The sequence below is a fragment of the Crocuta crocuta genome, unplaced genomic scaffold (assembly GCF_008692635.1).
Source record: "Crocuta crocuta isolate KB4526 unplaced genomic scaffold, BGI_CrCroc_1.0 scaffold190, whole genome shotgun sequence".
Classification (NCBI taxonomy): Eukaryota; Metazoa; Chordata; class Mammalia; order Carnivora; family Hyaenidae; genus Crocuta; species Crocuta crocuta.
In genome coordinates this window covers 9,216,014-9,236,612 of record NW_027527955.1, presented here as the reverse complement: position 1 = coordinate 9,236,612, position 20,599 = coordinate 9,216,014, and the positions used below count along the sequence as shown (strand labels likewise).

General features: G+C 40.0%; 1 protein-coding gene across 4 annotated transcripts in view; it reads right to left on the bottom strand.

The window, feature by feature from the left end:
* LOC144222077 (uncharacterized) overlaps positions 1–20,599 on the bottom strand; it is a 79,128-nt gene that overhangs the window by 19,779 nt on the left and 38,750 nt on the right. For 3 of the 4 annotated variants that reach the window (XR_013332279.1, XR_013332278.1, XM_077752593.1), the window contains one exon: positions 12,678–12,886. Coding sequence is in view for 2 of the 4 variants with exons in the window: in XM_077752593.1 (XP_077608719.1) it covers positions 12,678–12,886 (209 nt within the window). In the remaining 2 variants the exon portion in view is untranslated. The remainder of the gene's footprint in view (positions 1–12,677; positions 12,887–20,599) is intronic. The other variant, XM_077752594.1, reaches the window with a different exon arrangement.

Genomic DNA, 20,599 nt, shown 5'->3' with positions numbered 1-20,599 from the left:
ATAAGTACTAGCCAAGTACCTCTCTCATGGGATTGTTATGAAATAGGCAATGTGTTCCTTCAGAGGGCCTAGTGAAGTGCCAATATTAAGTGCACTGTGGGGTCTATTTACTTGATTGTTATAAATAATATATAACATATAATAATTGTGATAGTTTATGAACAAGAACTTAGTAGGAAAATAAATGGCTTTCACCTTTACAGTTACCTAATTTGTATTAGGAAAGTAACTTGGATGGTGATAAGAGCACTCATTTTGCTGGGTATTGTGTTTCTTTTTCTTTCTTTACTTTCATTTCCTTCTGCTACTTACCACACCCTTTACTCAGCATTTCTTAGCAAAAATCTCAGGCCTCCTGCTACTGCAATCAAAAGGCTTCCTTCATTTTTCTGGCCCATTTTACAATTAATTCATATTTTCCTCTGGCAAAAAAAAAAAATTATGCTACATCATTATTCCTTCTTCTCTGACAGAAATACTTTATGACAATTATGCTAGTTTTTAGAAATCCAATGTAAATATCACCAACACACTCATTTGTTTTATTCTTTTATGGGACGCAGGAGAAACCAAGAATGTAGTGCTGCCTGGCAGGGACCTTGAAGATCAGATGGTATGCATGACCTTGGTCTATTTACTTATCTTTTCTACTTGAAGAAACAAAGAAGGGGGCTCCTTCTCAAGCTCACACAGCCAGTTAGTGACATAACGCTTGCTAGATCCCAGGTGCCCTCACTCCCACCTCCCTCCCCCAACCCCAAGCACCCACTGAACCCTCTCTGTCACCATAGATTATTTTCCTAGAACTTCATAAAAATTGAATCAAACACAATGTATTTTTTTGACTCTGGCTTCTTTCACTCAACAGACTGTTTTTGAGATTCATCTACACTGTTGCCTGTATTCGAAGAGTGTTCTTTTTTATTGTTGAAGAGTAGTTTCTTATAAAGATATATCATGGTGTATTTATCCATCCTTCTGCTGATGGATGATTGTGTTATTTCCAGGTTGTTGTTTTTTTTTATTTTTTAACATTTATTTATTATTAAGAAACAGAGACAGAGCATGAGCAGGGGAGGGGCAGAGAGAGAGACACACAGAATCTGAAGTAGGCTCCAGGCTCCGAGCGGACAGCACAGAGCCCAACGTGGGGCTCGAACCTACAAACTGAGAGATCATGACCTGAACTGAAGTCGGCCACTTAACCGATTGAGCCACCCAGGCACCCCTTCAGGTTTGACTATTATGAATAAGACTGCTATGACCATCCTTGCATATGGCTGTTTGTAAATACATATTTTCATTCCCCTTGGGTAAATACTTATGAGTAGGCTTGACGGGTCATAGGATAAGTACATATTTCATTTTGTGAGAAATTACCATTTGCTTCCTATCTCCACCTAAAGTTGGGATTGTCAGTTATACTAGCCAGAGTTCTTCAGAGAAACAGAGCCAGTAGGCTATAAAAAGAGATTTATTATAAGGAATTGGCTTATGTGATTATGGAGGCTGAGAAGTCCCATGATCTGCCACCTGCAAGTGGGAGACCCAGGAAAGCCAATGGTGTAATTCAATCGGAGTAGGAAGGCCTGAGAATCAAGAGAGTCGATGATGCAGATGATATATATGATGTAAATATCAGTCTAGGGGGCTCGAGAAGATGAGATGAGATGAGATGAGATGAGATGAGATGAGATGGGATGAGATGAGATGTCCCCACTGAAGCAATAAGGTAGAAAAATGGGGTGGAGGGTCCTCCTTCCTCTACCTTTTGTTCTAGTTAGGCCCTTAACTGATTGGATGATGCCTAAACACACTGAGGAGGGCCGGATACTTCACAAAATCCAACAGTCCAAGTACTAATCTCATCTGGAAAATCCTTACAGACATAACTTAGAAATAATGTTTAGCTGAATACCTCTAATCCAGTCAAATTGCCATGTAAAATTAACTCTCACATTAGTCTTTTAAATTTTAGTCTTTCTAATGAGTGTGAAGTTGTACTTACTGTGATTTGAATTTACGTTGTCCTTATGACTAATTTGGGTTTCCCTAATGAGTTTTCATGTGATTATTGGCCATCCCTTATACCTTCTTTTGTGAGGTGTCCATTCAAATCTTTTGCCCATTTTTAATTGAGTTATGTTTGTCCTTTGAATACTGAGTTACAAAAGTTCTTTATGTGTTCTGAATATAATTCCTTTGTCAGATATATGTGTTACAAATATATTCTTCTAAATAGGTGGCCTACATTTTCATATTATTAAAGATGTCATTGGAAGAGCTCATTTCAAAAATTTTAATGAGGTTGAAATCATCATTATTTTCTTGCATGGGTTGTGGGCTTTTTTTTTTGGTATCCTATCAAAACGTCTTTTAAAAATATATTCCAGTGTCACAGATATTTCTCCTATTATTTTTCCCAGAAACTTTGTTGTTTTAACTTTTGTATTTATGTCTAAGATCTATTTTGATTAATTTTTGCGGGCGGTGTGAGGTGAGTTGGGGTTGTTGTTTTTTCCATATAGATTTCTGGTTGTTTCAGCAGTGTCTGTTGAAAAGATTTTCGTTTCCACCGAATGATCTTTGTACCATTGTTGAAAATCAATGGACCACAAATGTGTATCTCTGTTTCTGTGCTCTGTTCTATTTTGTTGATCTATATGTCTATTGTTGGGACAAATCACACTGCTTTGATTACTGTAGCTTTAGAGTAAGGCTTTAACTAGGGTAATATCTCCAAATTAAAAAAAATTATGGTGGCTATTCTTGGTCATTTTATAATCAGCTTGCCAATTTTTACCAAAAAAAGTTCTTTTGGAATTTTTATTGGAATTGCACTGAATCAATAGATCAATTTTGAACAACAGTCATTCTGAAAATCATTCATATTGGTAATATGAAGTCTTCTAATCCATAAACATGGCATATTTCACCATCTATTTCAGTCTTTAAATTCTCCCAGTAGTATTTTGTATTTTTCAGTGTTTAGGCTTTGTACACATTTCATTTTCCATAATATTACATTTTTATGGTATAAACACAATTCTAATTTTCTTTTCGTTTTTTTTAAATTTTTTCTAGTTGTTCATTCTGTTGTATAGAAACACAATTGACCTTTGTATATTAACCTTATATCTTGAGCACTTATGAGTGCTAGTAGCATTTTCCTTGGCTCTTTGAAACTTTCTATGAGTAAAATAATTTCATTTGTGAACAAAGCCAACTTCACAACTCCATTTTCATTTTGTATGCCTTCGTGCCTTCTGTTTCTCTCTTTCCTTTTTTTTTTTTTGCTTCATTGTCCTGCCAGAATCTCTAGCACAATGTTTAAAGAAATGGTGAGAAGGAGGTGTCTGGGTGGCTCAGTCAGCTAAGCATCCAGCTCTTGGTTTCAGCTCAGGTCATGATCTCACAGTTTGTGGGTTCGAGCCCTACATTGGGCTCTGTACTGACAGTGTGGAGTCTGCTTGGACTTCTCTCTCTCTCCCTCTCTCTGCCCCTCCCCCCATTAAAATAAATAAACTTAAAAAAATGTGAATTGCTCCCCCATCTCTCAAAAAGAAATCGTAATGATGGACAAACTTGCTGTATTGCCAGCTTTAAGAAGAAAAAGTCCAGCCGTTCAAAACAAAGGATGATCTTAGCCTTAAGAGTTTTTGTTTTCTTTCATAGGTGTCCTTTATTAGACTGAGAAAGTTGCCTTCTATTCCATGTTTACTGACAGACTTCATCAAAATTTACTCTCAATATGGTGAGTTACACTGATCGATGTTCAAGGGTTAACCAACTTTGCATTCCAGGAATAAATGTGTTATTTAAAATTTTTTAAATTAATTAATTAATTTTGAGTGAAAGAGCATGAGCAGGGGAGGGGCAGAGACAGAGGGAAAGAGAGAGAATCCCAAGCAAGATCCCCACTGTCAGCCCAGAGCCCAATGTAGGGCTCGAACCCACAGACTGTGAGATCATAACCTGAGCTGAAACCAAGAGCTGGATGCTCTTGGTTACATCCTTATGAATTTGATCTGCCAAAATTATTTTTAAGATTTTTGCATCCATACTCATGAGGAATATTGGTCTGTAGTTTTTTTCTCTTATAACATCTATGCCTGGTTTGAGTGTCCTGTTAATATCGACCTCATACAATGATTTATAAATTATTCCTTTATGTTTTCTGAAATAGTTTTTGAAGGATTTGTATGATTTCTTTCTTAAACATCTGATAGAATTTACTAGTGAAGCTGTCTGGCCAAGGTTTTAAATTACTAATTCAATTTCTTTAGTAGGTATGAGTTTGAATTTTCTATTTCTTCTTATGTCAGTTTGGTAAATTCTATCTTCTAAGGAAGTTGTCTGTTTCATCTAAGTCGTCAAATTTATTTATGTAACTTGTTCATAATATCTTCTTACTATCCATTAATGTCAGTAGGCTGTATATATTATTTTATTCCTGATACCATTAATTTGTACTTTCTCTGGTTTTTCATTAATCTTTTCAAAGAACCAACTTCTGATTCCATTAATCTTCTCTGTTTTTATTTTTTTGTTTCATTCACTCTTGCTCTTTCTTACTTTCTGCTGCTTACTTTGAGTGTAATTTGCTCTTCTTTTTCTGATTTCTTAAGGTCAAAACTTATATCATTGATATTAGACCATTTCTCCTTTTCTAATATCAACATTTAAAACTATAACTTTTACTCTGAGCACTGTTTCAGCAAAACAAATGTGAAATACTGTGTTTTCCTTGTCATTCAGTTCAAAATAATTTATTTCTCTTGTGATTTCTTCTTTGACTCCTGGGTTATTTGGACACGTGCTATTTAATTTTAAAGTATTTGGTGCTTTCCAATTTGTATTATTGTTATTATTTTCTCATTTAATTCTACTGTGGTCAGCTAGTAGGCTACATACAATTTCAGTCTTTTGATACCTACTGAGACTTATTTTATAGCCCAGGATATGGTCTGTCTTGATGAACATTTCATAGAATGCTTTAGTCTGAAATTGTTGAGGGTATTGTTCTACAAATGTCAATTAGGTTATAGCAGTTGATAATGTTGCTCATATCTTCTTATATCCTTAGTGACTGTTTTGGCTGTTTGTTCTATTAATTAATTACTGAGAGAAGTATATTAAAATCTCCCAACTATGTCTATTTCTCTTTAGCTCTATCATTTTGGCTTCACATATTTTGAAGCACTACATTTATTCTGTATCATAACAATAGATAATATATTATCATAAAATGTCCCTCTCTGCCTCTTGTTAAATTTTTCTTAAATTCAATCTATCTTTTATTAATACAGATACCCTAGCTTTCTTAGGCTTACAGTTAGCCATATATATACATTTTTTTTGATGCTTTTACTCCACTTACATCTCTATAGTTTAAGTGAAACTCTTACAGGCAACAAACGATTGGGTCTTGCTTTTTTATCCAGTCTGACTCAGTCTCATAATCTCTGCTTTTTGATTGCAGTGCTTAGTCAATCAAAATTTAATGTAATTTTTGATCTGATTGGATTTTGCTACTATTTTGCTATTTGCTTTCTATTTGTCTCATCTGTTTTTATTCCTCTGTTCTTCTTTTCTTACCTTCTTTTTGTTAATCAATTATTGGTAGCATTCCATTTTAATTCCCTGTATTGACTTTTTAGCTGTATCTCTTGGCATTATTTCTTTAGTGATTGCTCCAGGAATTATAATCTTTACTTTTTCACAATCTATTAAGAGTTAGAATTCAACTAACTCAAAATTTGAAATATAGGAACCCTGTGACAATATGGTCCCACTTAACATTCACTTATTGTCTGTGCTAGTGTTTTATCTATATAATACATTTGTGCCTATTATAAACCAAATAATAGTAGATTCCAAGTTTCTTCTCTTTTATGCCTGATTCCGGAAGAGATAGTGAAATCAAACAGTACTTTTAATAGTTATAACCTGACCCAACAAGGTCAAAACCAATTTCTCATTGCACTAAAAATTTTCCAAAAACATTCCTTGTCTTTATGCTATTATAAAAGCTAGTGATGAGGAAACCTGAGCAGCTCATTGAGGTTTATTCCTTACTGAAACAAATGTCTGGGATACTTAAATTTCAAAGTTGAAAGAAAATTAAAAATCCTCTTGTCAGCACTCTCATTGGGTTCCCAGAGAAGTGCATCCAGATATGCAAAGGGATGATCTAAGATCACATGCATTTATTCATTAAGTAATTCACTGAAAAATTCACCCTTTGGTGTAAAAAAAGGTTTATTAAGCGCTTACCATATCCCTGTTACTGAAGATACAAAAATGAGTAAGAACTAAAAAGCATTGAGCTGTGAACAGGGATAACATAACAACGTAATGTTATGATAGGTAAATTGTACCTCAGATAAAGCTGTTAAAAATAAATGAGTAAGATCCAGTCCTTCTCATCAAGAAGATCACAGTGTAATGGAAGTGTAAGATATAGAGGCAATTACAACAAAACGTGAACATGCTCTAACAGACCCGTATGCTTTGCCACTTAACATTGGAGTACCCTGGGGCTCAGGCTTGCGCCTCTTCTATTTTCCTTCTCCAACCACTCCCTTTATGATCTCATTCAGTGTCATGGCTTTGGATATCAACTGTATGCTGATGACTCCAAAATTCCTGTCTCTCCCAAATTCTAGACTCATGCACCCAACCAACAACCTGACATCTCTTCTTTAAAAGCCAATTAGTATCTCAAACTCAGCACATCCAAAACCACATTCCTTATCTTCCCCTCCAAATCTGCTCCTTCTACAACCTCCATCATCCCAATTAATCAACAGTTCCATCTTTCTGGTTACTCAGGCCAAAAAACCCTGAAGTCATCTTTGATTTGTTTCTTTCTGTCATTTTTTAAACATTTTTTTTGTAACACTTATTTTTGAGAGACAGAGCATGTGCAGGGGAGGGGCAGGGAGAGAGGAGGGGAGAACACAGAATCTGGAGCAGGCTCCAGGCTCTGAGCTGTCAGCACAGAGCCCGATGCGGGGCTCAAACTCACAAACGGCGAGATCATGACCTGAGCTGAAGTCGGCCGTTTAACCGACTGAGCCACCCAGACACCCTTCTTTCTGTCATTTAATCCATTATGAAATCCTATTGGCTTTACATTCAACATATAACCAGAATACGACTACTTCTCACCACATCCCCTGCTGTAATCCTGGTCCCAACCACCATCTTCTCTTAGCTGGATTATTGCCTTATTCCCCCAATAGTCCATATTCTATAAAACAGAGGAGTCCTTAAAAAATATAACTCAAGTTAAATCAGTTCTTTGATCAAGTCCTCCAATGGCTTCCCATCTCCCTACTAATTAAAGCTGAAGTCCTCACAATGGCCTCAAAACTCCTACAAAATCTGGGCTCCTATCTTCACTCTATTATGTTTCTTATCTAGTCTCCACTACTGTTCTTTCTGCTCACTCTGTTCCATGCACATGAGCTTCCTTGATGTTACTGGCAAGCTCTTACTTCAGGACCGTTGAACTTGCTGTTCCCTCTACCCGGTGCTCTCTTCATCAGACATCCCCGTTGTTCACTCCCTCACCTGTTTCATGTCTTTGTTCAGATATCACCTCACTGAAGTCTCCCTTAATTACTCAATTTCAATTTGTAGGCATCTCACTAGCACCCTGGCACTCCTATTGCCCTTCCCAGTCTATTTTCTCCATAAGCACATATCACCTCAAATATACCTCATAAACAATTTACTTTTTTGGTCCATTTTCTGTTTATCTTCAATAGGCCAAGAGCCCTATGCAGGCTTGTCTGTGTGTTCATAACTGTTTCAGTGTCTAGAACAGTGAGGTATTGAAGAAAACATTTGAATGATTGTATCAACGTGCCTAGGACTCTCAGAGAAGAAAATGGGTGGGTTTTCTTGTGTAACCAGGCAGGTTTGCTTGTTTGTTTGTTTGTTTGTGGGAGGGCTACAGTGGAGGAAAGGTTGCTAGATGTTAGGGGAAAGTTAATTCTGCAAGTGACAGTTGAACTTAGCTGTGAAGGATGACCAGGAATTTTCCAGACAGAGAAGATAGTGAAGGGCATTCCAGATAGAAGGAGCAGTGTGTGCAAGGGCAGTATTTTACAAAAGCATGGCATGACTGTAAAATGCCAACGAGCATGACATAAGGGGTAGAGTAGAGCAGGCAAAATGAATTGATGGGTCCAGAGGGGAGGCCTGGAGGGCTGGTCAGAGCCAGGCATGAAAAATGGAGCGAGATTAGACCTGGATCTTGGAATCACTCTCCAGGGCCTTGTCTACTGATTCAGAAGGGCTCTCTTTTCAGCCTAAAACTTACTTTTCCTTTGGGTATTATAGGGTGATGCCTTTACCACCCATGTTTTCCTTTATAGATAATTGCATTCATAACCCCAGAGTGTGAGGTTTAAGATGAGTGACTCTAAAAGCATGTATATCTTAAAAACAAAAACCGAAAGCATTTGTATTTTGAGATAGCTTATATAGATTTCTAATATCTCATATCCAAAAGACTGATTATTTCAGATCAGAATTTCCAAAGAAGTGACAATAGTGCCTGGTGCAAGCCTATTTTCACCACCAACTTAGAGTTCAAACTATATAGGAAAATAATGCCAATGATATAACACACAGAGGGCCATGGAAATGGATATAAATTGGGGGTGGGGGGCTGAAAAATGTTCTCCATAGTTTTTGGCAGTTGGCAACTGACACTGATATTATATTAGCTATTACATATTTGAATTGTTAAATTAAGCAATGAGGAGTAGGAAATTGTAGTAAAGTGACTGTGGACTATAATGTTGTTTTATTCTTTTTTACACTGTTTTATTCTTAAAAGTGATATTTCTTATACTTCAATTTTTCTTAATTCCATTTGTAAGGCTGAAGATCTGGTGCCTTTTTATTAACTTTGTCAGAGTTAAGTATTAAATATTAAATATAGGCAATAAGCAGAACAATTATACATTAATTCATTCAACAAATATTTGACAGCCTATTCTGAACGAGGAATGTAATTTGGTTTTGGATTCCACACCACACAAAAGCAAGTAGGTATTTCTCTTTTCTTAAAATAAGCATGAGGAATATATTGATCTATAGGGTGGAGATTAATCATTCAAATTAATTTGTAAATTTATAGTTTTACTTGATTTAAGGTTAAACAGTTGTGAGAATATCCCAGAAGTCCTATGGAAAGCATACCATTTACATTTACTTGTATGCACAACAAACGACTGAAATTTTGTCAGAAGTTGTATCAGCCAATATTTATCTTCAAACTGGGATTATTTCTAAGATTCTTTACATTGGCATGAACTCAAACTGCATTCAGCACTTGGGAGCCTGATACTACTACAATATCCTTTTTCTCTCTGTAAACATATATACCCAAAGTATTTTTAAACTGCATTTCTTGTAACATGTAGCAAGAGCCACACAGATGTTCTGCCACTCTGACCTAGCAATTCTGCTCCTGGGAACTTATCCAAAGGAACTAATTCCACAGAAGCAAAAATCTAGATGCACAAAGATTTTTATTACAGGGCCATCTATAACAGCCAAGCTTGGGAAGCAATCCAAGTTTCTACAACAGGAAAATGATTTTAAAAAGTGTAGTGCATCAACAGGATGCTATATTACATGGCCATTAAAAGTCAGAATCATGAAGACTACAGAAATGTCAAAAATATTTTTGATAAACCTTAAATTAAAAGGTAGTATTTTAGAAATGGCACTTACAAGGGTGCCTGGCTGGCTTGGCCAGTTAAGCATCCAACTCTTGATTTTGGCTCAGGTCGTGATCTCACGGTCATGAGATAAAGCCCTGTGTCAGGCTCTGTGCTGGGCATGGAGCCTGCTTAAGGTTCTCTCTCTCTCCCTTTTCCCTCCCCTGCTCATGCTTTTTCTCTTGCTCTCTCTCAAAAATAAAGTAAAATAAAATAAAATAAAAATGGCATTTACATTGTGATTATAAATATGTCTAAATAGATGAACATATGGAGGACTAGAAGATAAAATGGAGAAAGGAAAATGAGTCTGTTAAGATCGAGGAATTAGGGGTTTGTTTTACACTGCATAAAAATTTTTCAAGTTTTGTTTTACATCAACTTTTTTTTTCTAAGATTTCATTTTTAAGTAATCTGTACACGCAATGTGGGGCTTGAACTTAGAGCCCCAAGATCAAGAGTCATAGGCACCACAGATTGAGCCAGCCAGGCACGCCTCCATCAACTTTTCAACTGAAGATTATGTCAAGCAAAATCAACTCACATCGTAAAGATGTGTCCACATAGATCATAAATAAGAGCTGGGGTTCTACAGAGTTGACCCATTTGTGCTTTCAGTGAGCTTCCTACTATAGTCTTCTCTATAACTACAGTTAGTTACCTCTAACCCCAATGCGATTGTATTGGAGATAAGGCCTTTGAGGGGGTGATTAAGATGAAATGAGGTCATCAGGGCGGAGCTCTGATCCCACAGAAATGGCATCTGAGATACCAGAGGCCTCTCTTTCTGCCATGTGAGGACACAGCAAGAAGGCAGCCACCGGCACGCCAGGCAGAGGGCTCTCACCAGAAAAAATAAATGTTTGTTGCCACCCAGTCTATGGTATTTTGTTATGGCAGCCCAAGCAGTCTAAGACACTGATCTCCCAGAACCATACGGAGTCTGTTGGTGTTCCAGGTAGACAGCATGGGCACCAGGAACACAAGGTCCCCCCACCCCACCCCCGACTGTCAAATGTCCAGCTTTGGGGGCAGGTTCAGAATTGGTAATAGTAACACGAGTTCTGCCAGGTGCCGCGGTTATTCATACGCAAAGTGCTCAGAAATCAGGTGCTTTCATATGTGAACATGACAGCAGACCCGCACGCCAACGTAGGCATGCACTCTTCCAACAAATAGTTATTGAGCACCAGCTGTGTGTCAGGTGAGCACATCGGTGCAGAGGATACGGCAGTAATCACAACAGACACAACTCCCTGTCCTCAGAGAGCTGACCTTCTACTAGGGAAGACAGGTGATAAACGAAATGAGTAAGCAACGTATATGGTATGCTACATAGTGGCACATGCTAAGGAGAAAACCGAGGCAGCAAAGGGGCTAGGGGAATAGACGGTGATTTTCAGTAGAGACGTTAGGGAAGCCTCACTAAGAAGGTGGCAATGGAATAAAGACCTGAAGGAGGTAAGGGAGGGAGCCATGTGTGTATCAGCAAAAGAACATTCCAGAATGACAGAAAGGCAAAGGGCGTGAGGTGTGTTGGAGAATCACCAAGCAGAGTGAGATGGCAAAGAAGAGGAGAAAGGAGGGGAGAGAGATGAGGGTCTGTGCAGACCACACACAGGTTATGGAGCATCCTATTGACCTCGCCTCCACTTCGGAAGAGTGGGACCCACTTTGTAACATAGTCTCCCTCAGCTGCTGTGTGGCAGAGGGGCCACTGACAAAAGAATTACCTGGCCTCCTGCTCCTCCCCTGCTGCTGTAGCCGATTACCACAAACTGGTGGCTTAAAGCAACTCAAGTGTGTTCTTCCACCTTTCTGGAGGCTACAAGTCTGAAATCAAGGTGTCTGCAGGGATGGTTTCTTCTGGGTCCTCTGACGGAGACTCTGCCCCAGGCTCAGCTCAGCTGTGGGCAGTTACAGCAATTGGGCTTGGAGCTACTTGTCATCCAAATCTCTGCTTCCGGCTTCTGTGTGTGTTTCTGTGTCTGTCTGTCTGAACCTCTCTGTCCCTTTTCTTTTGAAGACACGAGTTGTTGGATTTAGGACTTATTAATCCACTATGACCTCGTCTTCACTGATTACGTCTACAAAGACCCTATTTCCAAATAAGGTCACTTGGGCAGGTTCCAGATGACCATGAATTTTGAAGGCTAGTAGACAATTCGCTAACATACCTATTGCTAAAATAGTGCCTTTTGGTATATGATCTGAGAAACGAGGCTTGTGTTTTTAGGTCCATTCGTGCAGTTTATAGGAAAGAAAACACCATGTGAGATGAGAGGTGATCACTTAGCAAGACGGACTTGGCTGTAAACAAAGTACACGTAAGAAGGCCAACGTCCAGGTCTGAGGGACAAATCTGCTCAGGTGTGTTTTGGTTCCCCACCCCCTCAAAGTAACAGTAAACTTATGTGAACACATACATCTGAAAAGAAAACAAAAACGGCGTTTCCACAGACCTGCCTTCAGTAAGGAAGCTTTTAGCCTTGGCGCTGGGAGTAAACGGCCATGCGGTCCAGCAGGTCTGGGTCAGGGTCTCCAGTGGAAAGGCATGGGGAGGGCTGCCAGTCCTTTCCTGCTGACTTTTTATTTTTTATTTTTTTAATTTTTGAACACATTTTTAATGTTTACTTTTGAGAGAGAGAGTGAGAGAGCATGCAAGCAGAGGAGAGGCAGAAAGAGAAACAGACACAGAATCCAAAGCAGGCTCCAGGCTCTGAGCTGTCAGCACAGAGCTTAATGCGGGGTTTGAACCCACACACCGTGAGATCATGATCTGAGCCAAATTCAGATGCTTAACTGACAGAGCTACCCGGGTGAGTTTTTAAAAGAGAACATGTTTGTGCCCTATGAAACCAAAATGTATACTAATTCAACATTTACAAATCATAACCAACTTCTTGAAGCGCCCCATCTCTTCCTTAGACTCACCCATCGCCGCTCCTCTCCACGGCGCCTTCTGGGGCTGATTCACTGAAGTCCAGGAAGAAGTCCCAGCAGAGAAGGTCAACATGGATGGCGAGGTTCCCTGCCTCTTTCTCAGCTGCATCTGCTGCAGCCACCATGCTCTTCCAGGGGGCACCGTCTTGATGCATCTGGATATGGCTGTGTCCACCACAGAACAAAGTCATGGAGCGTTTCTGGAGATGATATTGAGCACATGAGCCTACTTCACATCCATGACCTGGTGATGTCTGGTGATCACAGGGATGCTCTCCACCCTTCTCTTTCTGTCTCTTTCCCTGGTGTCTCCTACACATGCACACACTCACTGTGTAGTGTCTTGCCTCTTCAAAGCACCACCCCTATACTTCTGGTGTAGTAGTTCCTCTTCCCCATACCCTCTCCCCACACGTGCATATTTTACCCCCCAGCGCTTGGCCTTATGGAGCACCCACACCTCCATCACTTCTACCCAAATGCTGCCCACTTAATACCCGACCATGTTCCTGCCCCCCGTCCTGTTCAATGTGGCATATAGAGCATTAGCTGGGTCATACATGAAATCAAATTGCCTGCGACATGGTTCTGTGCTCAACTGGAGACATACTGAGAGAGTCACCCCACCAAGCCTCTATGAGCAGCATCAGTGGAGAACAGTAGGACAGACAGCTTTGCTTCTGTTTTCCATCGACAATCCCCATTCCCATGCCCATATTTTTAGTGTTTCAATACTAAGGCTGAGTGTGGAATAAGTGTGCAAGCCCAAATGTAAAGAAACGTAGCCCCAAAAATTCTGTAGCATTTCATTATGGTTCAGCTCCTGTTGCTTTTCTCTTTGGATCCCTGCTTTTTCATTTATATGGTAGTAATTAAAACCAAGTTGTATCCAGAGAAAACAAAAACACTAATTCACAAAGATATATGCAGCCCTATATTTACTGCAACATAATTTACAATAAGGTAAATTATGTTGGAAATTACATAATTTCCAAGGTATGGAAGCAGCCCAAGTGCCCATCATTAGACAAATGGATAAGGAAGATGTGGTATTGCGTACAGTGGAATATTACACAGCTGCAAGAAAGGATAGATCTTGCCATTTGCAACAACGTAGATGGACCTAGGAGGTCTTATGCTACGTGAAATAAGTGAGACTGAGAAAGACAATATCATATGAATTCACTTCTACGTGGAATCTAAGACACAAAACAAATGAATAAACAAAATGCAGAAACAGACCTAGAAATACAGAAAACAAACCGAGGGGTGAGCGGATAGGCAAAATGGATGCCGGGAAGTGGGAGATTCAGGCTTCCAGTTACAGAATGAATAAGTCACAGGAATAAAAGTCACAGCATAGACAATATAGTCAATGACATTGTAATAGCATCGTATGGTGACAGATGGTAGTCACACTTGTGGCGAACACAGCATAACTGATAGAGAAGTCAAGTCACTCTGTTGTACACCTGAAACTAATGTAGCACTGTGAGTCAACTATACTCAAATAAAAAAATTAAATAAAAGAAAAGCCATAAGGCAAGACACTCTGTTGTACAACTTGCTCTTTAATATTTCTTTATTGATGCATATTTTACATGTCATGTAATTTATCCATTTCTAATGTACAATTCGATGGTTTTTGGTAAGTTACCACGTTGTGCAGCAACAACCATAAATCAGTTTTTGGATGTTTCCATCACCCTAGTAAGATCCCTCTTGCCCATTTATGGTCAACCCATTCCACCTCCACCCCCAACCCCTAGCAACCTCTCTAGCCTCCTAATTAGCATCTATGATAAAATAAATCTTGGTATTGTCACTATAGGCTAAACAGACATGGACAGCTTCCTTCCCACGTGAGGAAGCTGGCATTTTCACAGTGGCTGCCTCCGTGGTCTAAGCCCAGGGGCAGCTGTAATGGTGAAACTGAAGGTTGGGGGAGGGGAGATGGAAGCTGTAGCCAGTACATTGACCTCGCAGAAACCCATAAGACCCATACCCCCAAACCACAGCACACTGTCTCTTAAACCAGCTCTGCTGAGAACAATTTTTTAACAACCTAAAAACAAAACTCACAGGAAAAGTGAGTATGTGCCCCAGTCTTAAAGTTTTTATTTATTTATTCACTTAAGTAAAGTCTACCCTCAACGTGGGGCTCAAACTCACAACCGCAAGACCAAGAGGTGCACATTTCTCTGAGCCAGTCAGTCTTAAATTTACTTGTACTTTTATAAAGTAATATGTATTTGTACAGCTTGGATTACTATGACCTAAAAAGTTTTTCATAACTAGAAAACAAAAGGTGAGATAAAATAAGGTATCCCAGGCTCAGGTACCCAGGGAAATGCTGGTTACTGACAGTTTGGAGGTTGTTTTTTTGTTGTTGTTTTGTTTTGTTTTTAAGAAGGAAATGTCAAAGTAAACACAAGAATCAAAAACCTGGTTGGCTCAGTCAGTGGAGCATGCGACTCTTGATCTGGGTGTCTTGAGTTCAAGCTCCACATTGGACAGAGAGTTTACCTAATAAAAATAATAAGAAAATAAAAATAAAAAGAGTCAAAAGCAAATTAAGACTCATCAAGTCTATTTTGAGGAGTGGTGATTGATCATACAATGAAAAGAAAGGCAAGAAATCAAGTTGTAAGGTGATTTGATATAAAAACAAAGAGAGGCACCTGGCTGGCTTAGTCACTAGTGCATGCAACTCTGTATCTCCAGGTCATGAGTTCAAGCTCCACATTGGGGGTGGGTAGAGTTTACTTAAAGAAAAATTTTTTTAATTAACAAAACCCCACAGAGGTGTTTATGCCTCTACTGTCCTCTGTTCCATGAGAGAAGGAACATAATAGATCCTCAATTAATATTTGCTTAAGGAATAAATAAATGAATGAGGGCCCATTATGATCTAAGCACTATGCCAGAAACTGGGGCTCAAAAGATGACAAAAGCCTTCATGTCAAGAAATCTAAGGATAGTGGAGAAGCAGGCATATAAACAAATAATTTCTATGTAGTACGAGAACCAATAGAAGTAAATTTAAGGTATAAAGATTACTACCCAGAATGGGTAGTAATTAATGTGGAAATAATTAGGAAAACTTTTCATATGCTCATATTCCTCAGGAAGGCAATGACAAAGGAAGGTATTTTAGGCAGAGGAAATAGCATATACAAAGGGAAGAAGTGGTGCGACTGGGTGGCTCAGTCAGTTAAGCCTCCAACTTCAGCTCAGGTCATGAACTTGTGGCTTGCAAGTTCAAGCCCCACATCAGGCTCTGTGCCAGCAGCTCAGAGCCTGGAGCCTGCCTCAGATTATTCTGTGTCTCCCTCTCTCTCTGCCCCTCCCCTGCTCTCTCTCTCTCTTTAAAAAATGAATAAACATTAAAAAAACAACAACAACAACAAAAAGGAAAGGAAGAAGTAGCAGTCTGACTAGAGTAAATGTATCAAGGTATGTTTTCCCCTGCAGCCATGGGACACCACACAAATGTTAACAAAGTCTTGGGTGGGGTCAGATGTAGGAAGCAATAAACAATTTGAAGGTCAACTTCAAGGGCATTGGTGGGAAGCAAGAACTGTGCACACTGTGAAGGGTCTTCCATGGAGGACAGACTAGATGATGAGAACAACAGTAAGCAGAACAATGGAGCAAATTTCTTGTGCCAGTTGATGTGAAGGTCTCAGTGCTGAAAATGTAGGAAAGTGGGAGTGGCAGAAGTCACAGTTTTGATGGAATGAGGTGGCACGTGGACTTGTGCGTGAATTCTGCAGTGGATAGGTAGATGCACCACAGAGAAGTAAAAGAATGCAAATGCTCTTCCACATACTCCGTTCATATTCCGTGGAGAGGAGAGGGTAGGTGGGTTACTGTAGACTTGGATGAATTTAAACAGAGTCCCCCCAGCCTGGAGAAAAACAAAATACTTGAATTATAAGGCAAGTATCTGGACTGTGAGGGTGGGCTGGGTCAGTCTAAATGAGCATCCCGTCAGATGTACACACAGTGGCCTTTGTGAATAAAACACAGCCCCCCACCCTCTTGACGAAGTCAACCATAAGGGCAAAAAGAGTGGAAAGTGCTGCCTCTTGGGACACACTGGAAAATCTTTAATTGACTCTGAATAAGGGGAGAGCAGCTTGTACTCCTAAACTTCTGACATGCTGTTTAGTACCATACAGAAGTTCTTTGGCTAAATGGGATGTGGTCCATACACTTTTATACAGGGTATCTGAAGACCCATTTCTCAGTACTGGCCAGGATTCCAAACTACACACAGCAGCTGAGAGCCATCCAGACCAGAGTACCATGAAATACATGAATCATTGCTTTCCACTATCAAAAGTCATGCAAAATGCTAGTCATTGGGGTGCCTGGGTGGCTCAGTCAGTTAAGCATCCAACTGTTGATTTTGGCTCAAGTCATGATCTCATAGTTTGTGAGTTTGAGCCTCACGTCAGGCTCTGCGCTGATAGTGCAGAGTTTGCTTGGGATTCTCTCCCTCTCTCTCTCTCAAAATAAATAAACTTTTTTTTATTAAAAAATTTTTTTAACGTTTACGTATTTTTGAGAGGGGGAAAGACAGAGCAAGAGCAGGGGAGGGGCAGAGAGAGAGTGAGGCACAGAATCTGAAGCAGGCTCTAGGCTCTGAGCTGTCAGCACAGAGCCCAATGCAAGGCTTGAACCCCCAAACCGTGAGATCATGACCTGAGCCAAAGTTGGGCTCTTAACCACCCAGGCGCCCCTAAATAAACAAACTTTTTAAAATTTTTATTTTTATTTATTTTTAAAAAAATTTTTAATGTTTTTTAAATTTATTTCTGAGACAGAGAGAGACAGTGTGAACAGGGGAAGGTCAGAGAGAGAGGGAGATACAGAATCTGAAACAGTCTCCAGGCTCTGAGCTAGCTGTCAGCACAGAGCCCGACGTAGGGCTCGAACCCACAAACCATGAGATCATGACCTGAGCCAAAGTCGGACACTTAACCGACTGAGCCACCCAGACGCACCAATAAACTTTTTTTTTTTTTAATGCTGGTCATTAATCCATAATCAAAAGGAATACCTTTCCTGCAAATGGAGAACTCAGTATAACTTAGATTAGGGTACAGAGATTCAGAACTGAATGTGGGAGCACAACCCTTAGCACCGGGGTACCAGAAAAGGGGAAACAAAAATCTCTGACTCCGGCAATAGTGAACCTGGTGAGAGAGGGACAGTCTGAGGTATCAAGTTCAAAGGGGTGGATGGAGAGCAAGAACCAGATTAGCATGGAAATGGGGACCAGGAAGTTTCCCTGAGACCATATTATGCAGAGAAAGGAGCCTGTTATTCAGACCTGTGGTATGGTCAGCACAACGCGAGAGCTACTTAAAATGCTGCTGATTGAATTCCTCACCCCCACCTCGCCACCAACAAAAAAAAGCTGGAAGGTTCTCACCACATATTTGAGGCTTGGAAAGCAAAATGTTTTTTAAAAACCATCCTAACAGATCCCACTAGAAAGATCTGGAGAATGATATCAGAAACCATTTAATTTGTTTTGGGGAAAAAAAAACAGTACAAAGCAAATTGTATATTTCCATACAATGTTCCAATTCCAGAGAGTAACTTCATTGTCAACAAATCTTTCTATGGCCTTCATAAATAAATCCCTCCGGTATTATCATTGTAATATAGACCTGGCCAAGATATGTTTAAGAGTTAGGTTTCCAGAGGAGTCAAATCAAGTAAAAGGTCCACTTGCAGATTCTTTTATAAGAGGTTTCTTATTTTAAAGGGTTTTTGTTTTGTTTTTGAAGAGGGCAGACCTGGGTACGCCCCTATCCATCTACATAACACCAAAATAACTTGCAGACGAGATAATCACTTGGTTCCTTTGACTGTGAGGTAACAAATGAACACTCCTGCTTGCAGGTGGACATATTTCTGAAGAAGGAAAGCCATTGAGGTGAAGGTAACTCACTGGATACATCAATATCTCACTGAAGAAAAGTGAAGCAGGAAAATTCTCTGTGACTTGACTGCGAGAGTGAGAGGCAGTGGGTCTGAGAGGTGCGGTGAGGGCATCTGCCTTATTTCGGCATCGCTAGAGCACACACCAGCAATGGTATTTCATTTCTGAAATTCCACTGCTTCTGGAATTCCGGCCAAGGTCCCTCCACATCACTGTGTGCTCCGGACCCCGCAGTGCTGATCTGGGAGGTGTGGGGGACACATAACACCACACTTTTCTTTCCTCATGGATTGTGTTGCAAACTATTCACAAAAGTAAAAAATCAGAAAACTCCTCGAAAATTATCTTGAGCTCTGACTTAATATACTCAAATAGTTACTTTTTTGGGGGGTGGTATTTAATATTCTTAAAAGTTAAAACTCAGCTGAGGCTCCCATTCTAGTCGATTCTTTGGCATTTTGAGAAGTCATGATTCAGACAGGAAAGACCCTTGCTTCACACCACTCACCCCGAGAAGCCAAGGCTGCTCCCTGGGCGAGGGCTCCTGTGGTCACTCTTTTAGGCTCTAACTGAGACGAGATGCCCCACCCCGTGGAAGAAGGGCAACACCATACTTTGGCACATCTGCCCTTTTAGGATGTTCCCCAAACGTTAACAGCTGCAGCTGGGCCTGCCAAGGGGATGTTTTAGTGACACAAAAAGCCTTTCATTACAGCCCTCAATGCTATTTGTGATGTTTGGATTCGTCTTTTGTTACCGTTATTCTTTTTTTTTTTTAATTTAATTTAAAAAATGTTTATTGGGGCGCCTGGGTGGCTCAGTCAGTTGAGCGTCCGACTTCGGCTCAGGTCATGATCTCGCGGTTCATGGGTTCGAGCCTGCATGGGGCTCTGTGCTGACAGCTAGCTCAGAGACTGGAGCCTATTTCGGATTCTGTGCCTCCCTCTCTCTCTGATCCTCCCCTGCTCATGCTGTCTCTATCTCCCTCTCAAAAGTAAATAAAATATTTTTTTAAAAGAATATTTTATTTACTTTTGAGAGGGCAGGAAGGGGCAGAGAGAGAGGGAGACACAGAATCCAAAACAGGCTCCGAGCTGTCAGCACAGAGCCCGACGCCAGGCTCGAACTCACAAACTGTGAGATCATGACCTGAGCTGAAGTCGGAGGCTCAGCCCACTGAGCCACCCAGGTACCCCTGTTGTTACTGTTATTCTTGAAGTTTGCTTCCTGTTTGGAGCACTAGTTAAAACTTGGGGATATCTTGGGGACGCGTGGGTGGCTCAGTTGGTTAAGCGTCCGACTTCGGCTCAGGGCATGATCTTGTAGTTTGTGAGTTCGACCCCCGTGCTGGACTCTGTGCTGACAGCTCAAAGCCTAGAGCCTCTTTGAGATTGTGTCTCCCCCTCTCTCTGCCCCTCCTCTGCTCATGCTCTGTCTCTCTCTATCTCTCAATTAAAAAAAAAGTTAAAAACCACCAAAACATGGGGATATCTTTTCCTTAGATCAAAGTTATTTTGTATACAACGGACAGTGGAATATAAGCACACTGAACCCAGCACTGACACACACCATCTTCCAAATGGGATGAGAATGCCTGAGCTATTCAATACAAATCCACATTTTTAATAAATGATACACAATGTCCTATATTTTAGTGTTATATCCTTCTGACTTCCAATCTTCCTCCTATTTTAAATGTGAAGATTTTCTTTAATCCTATTTCTTAATGAAAAAAAAAAGAAACTATTAGGGAGATAAAAAGTTGAGCGTTTTTAAGTGTATGCTTCAGGGATATTGATTTATTCACTTTGTACCCCTTGGTGATACAAATGAAAAAGGATATCAAGCCAACTTGGAAGTTAGCAGGGTTTTTCCCTCTTAGGCCTCTGTGCAATTAACAGGGAAGGCTTTCATGAAAATGGTATCTTCAGGCTTACCTTCATGTTCTTTTATC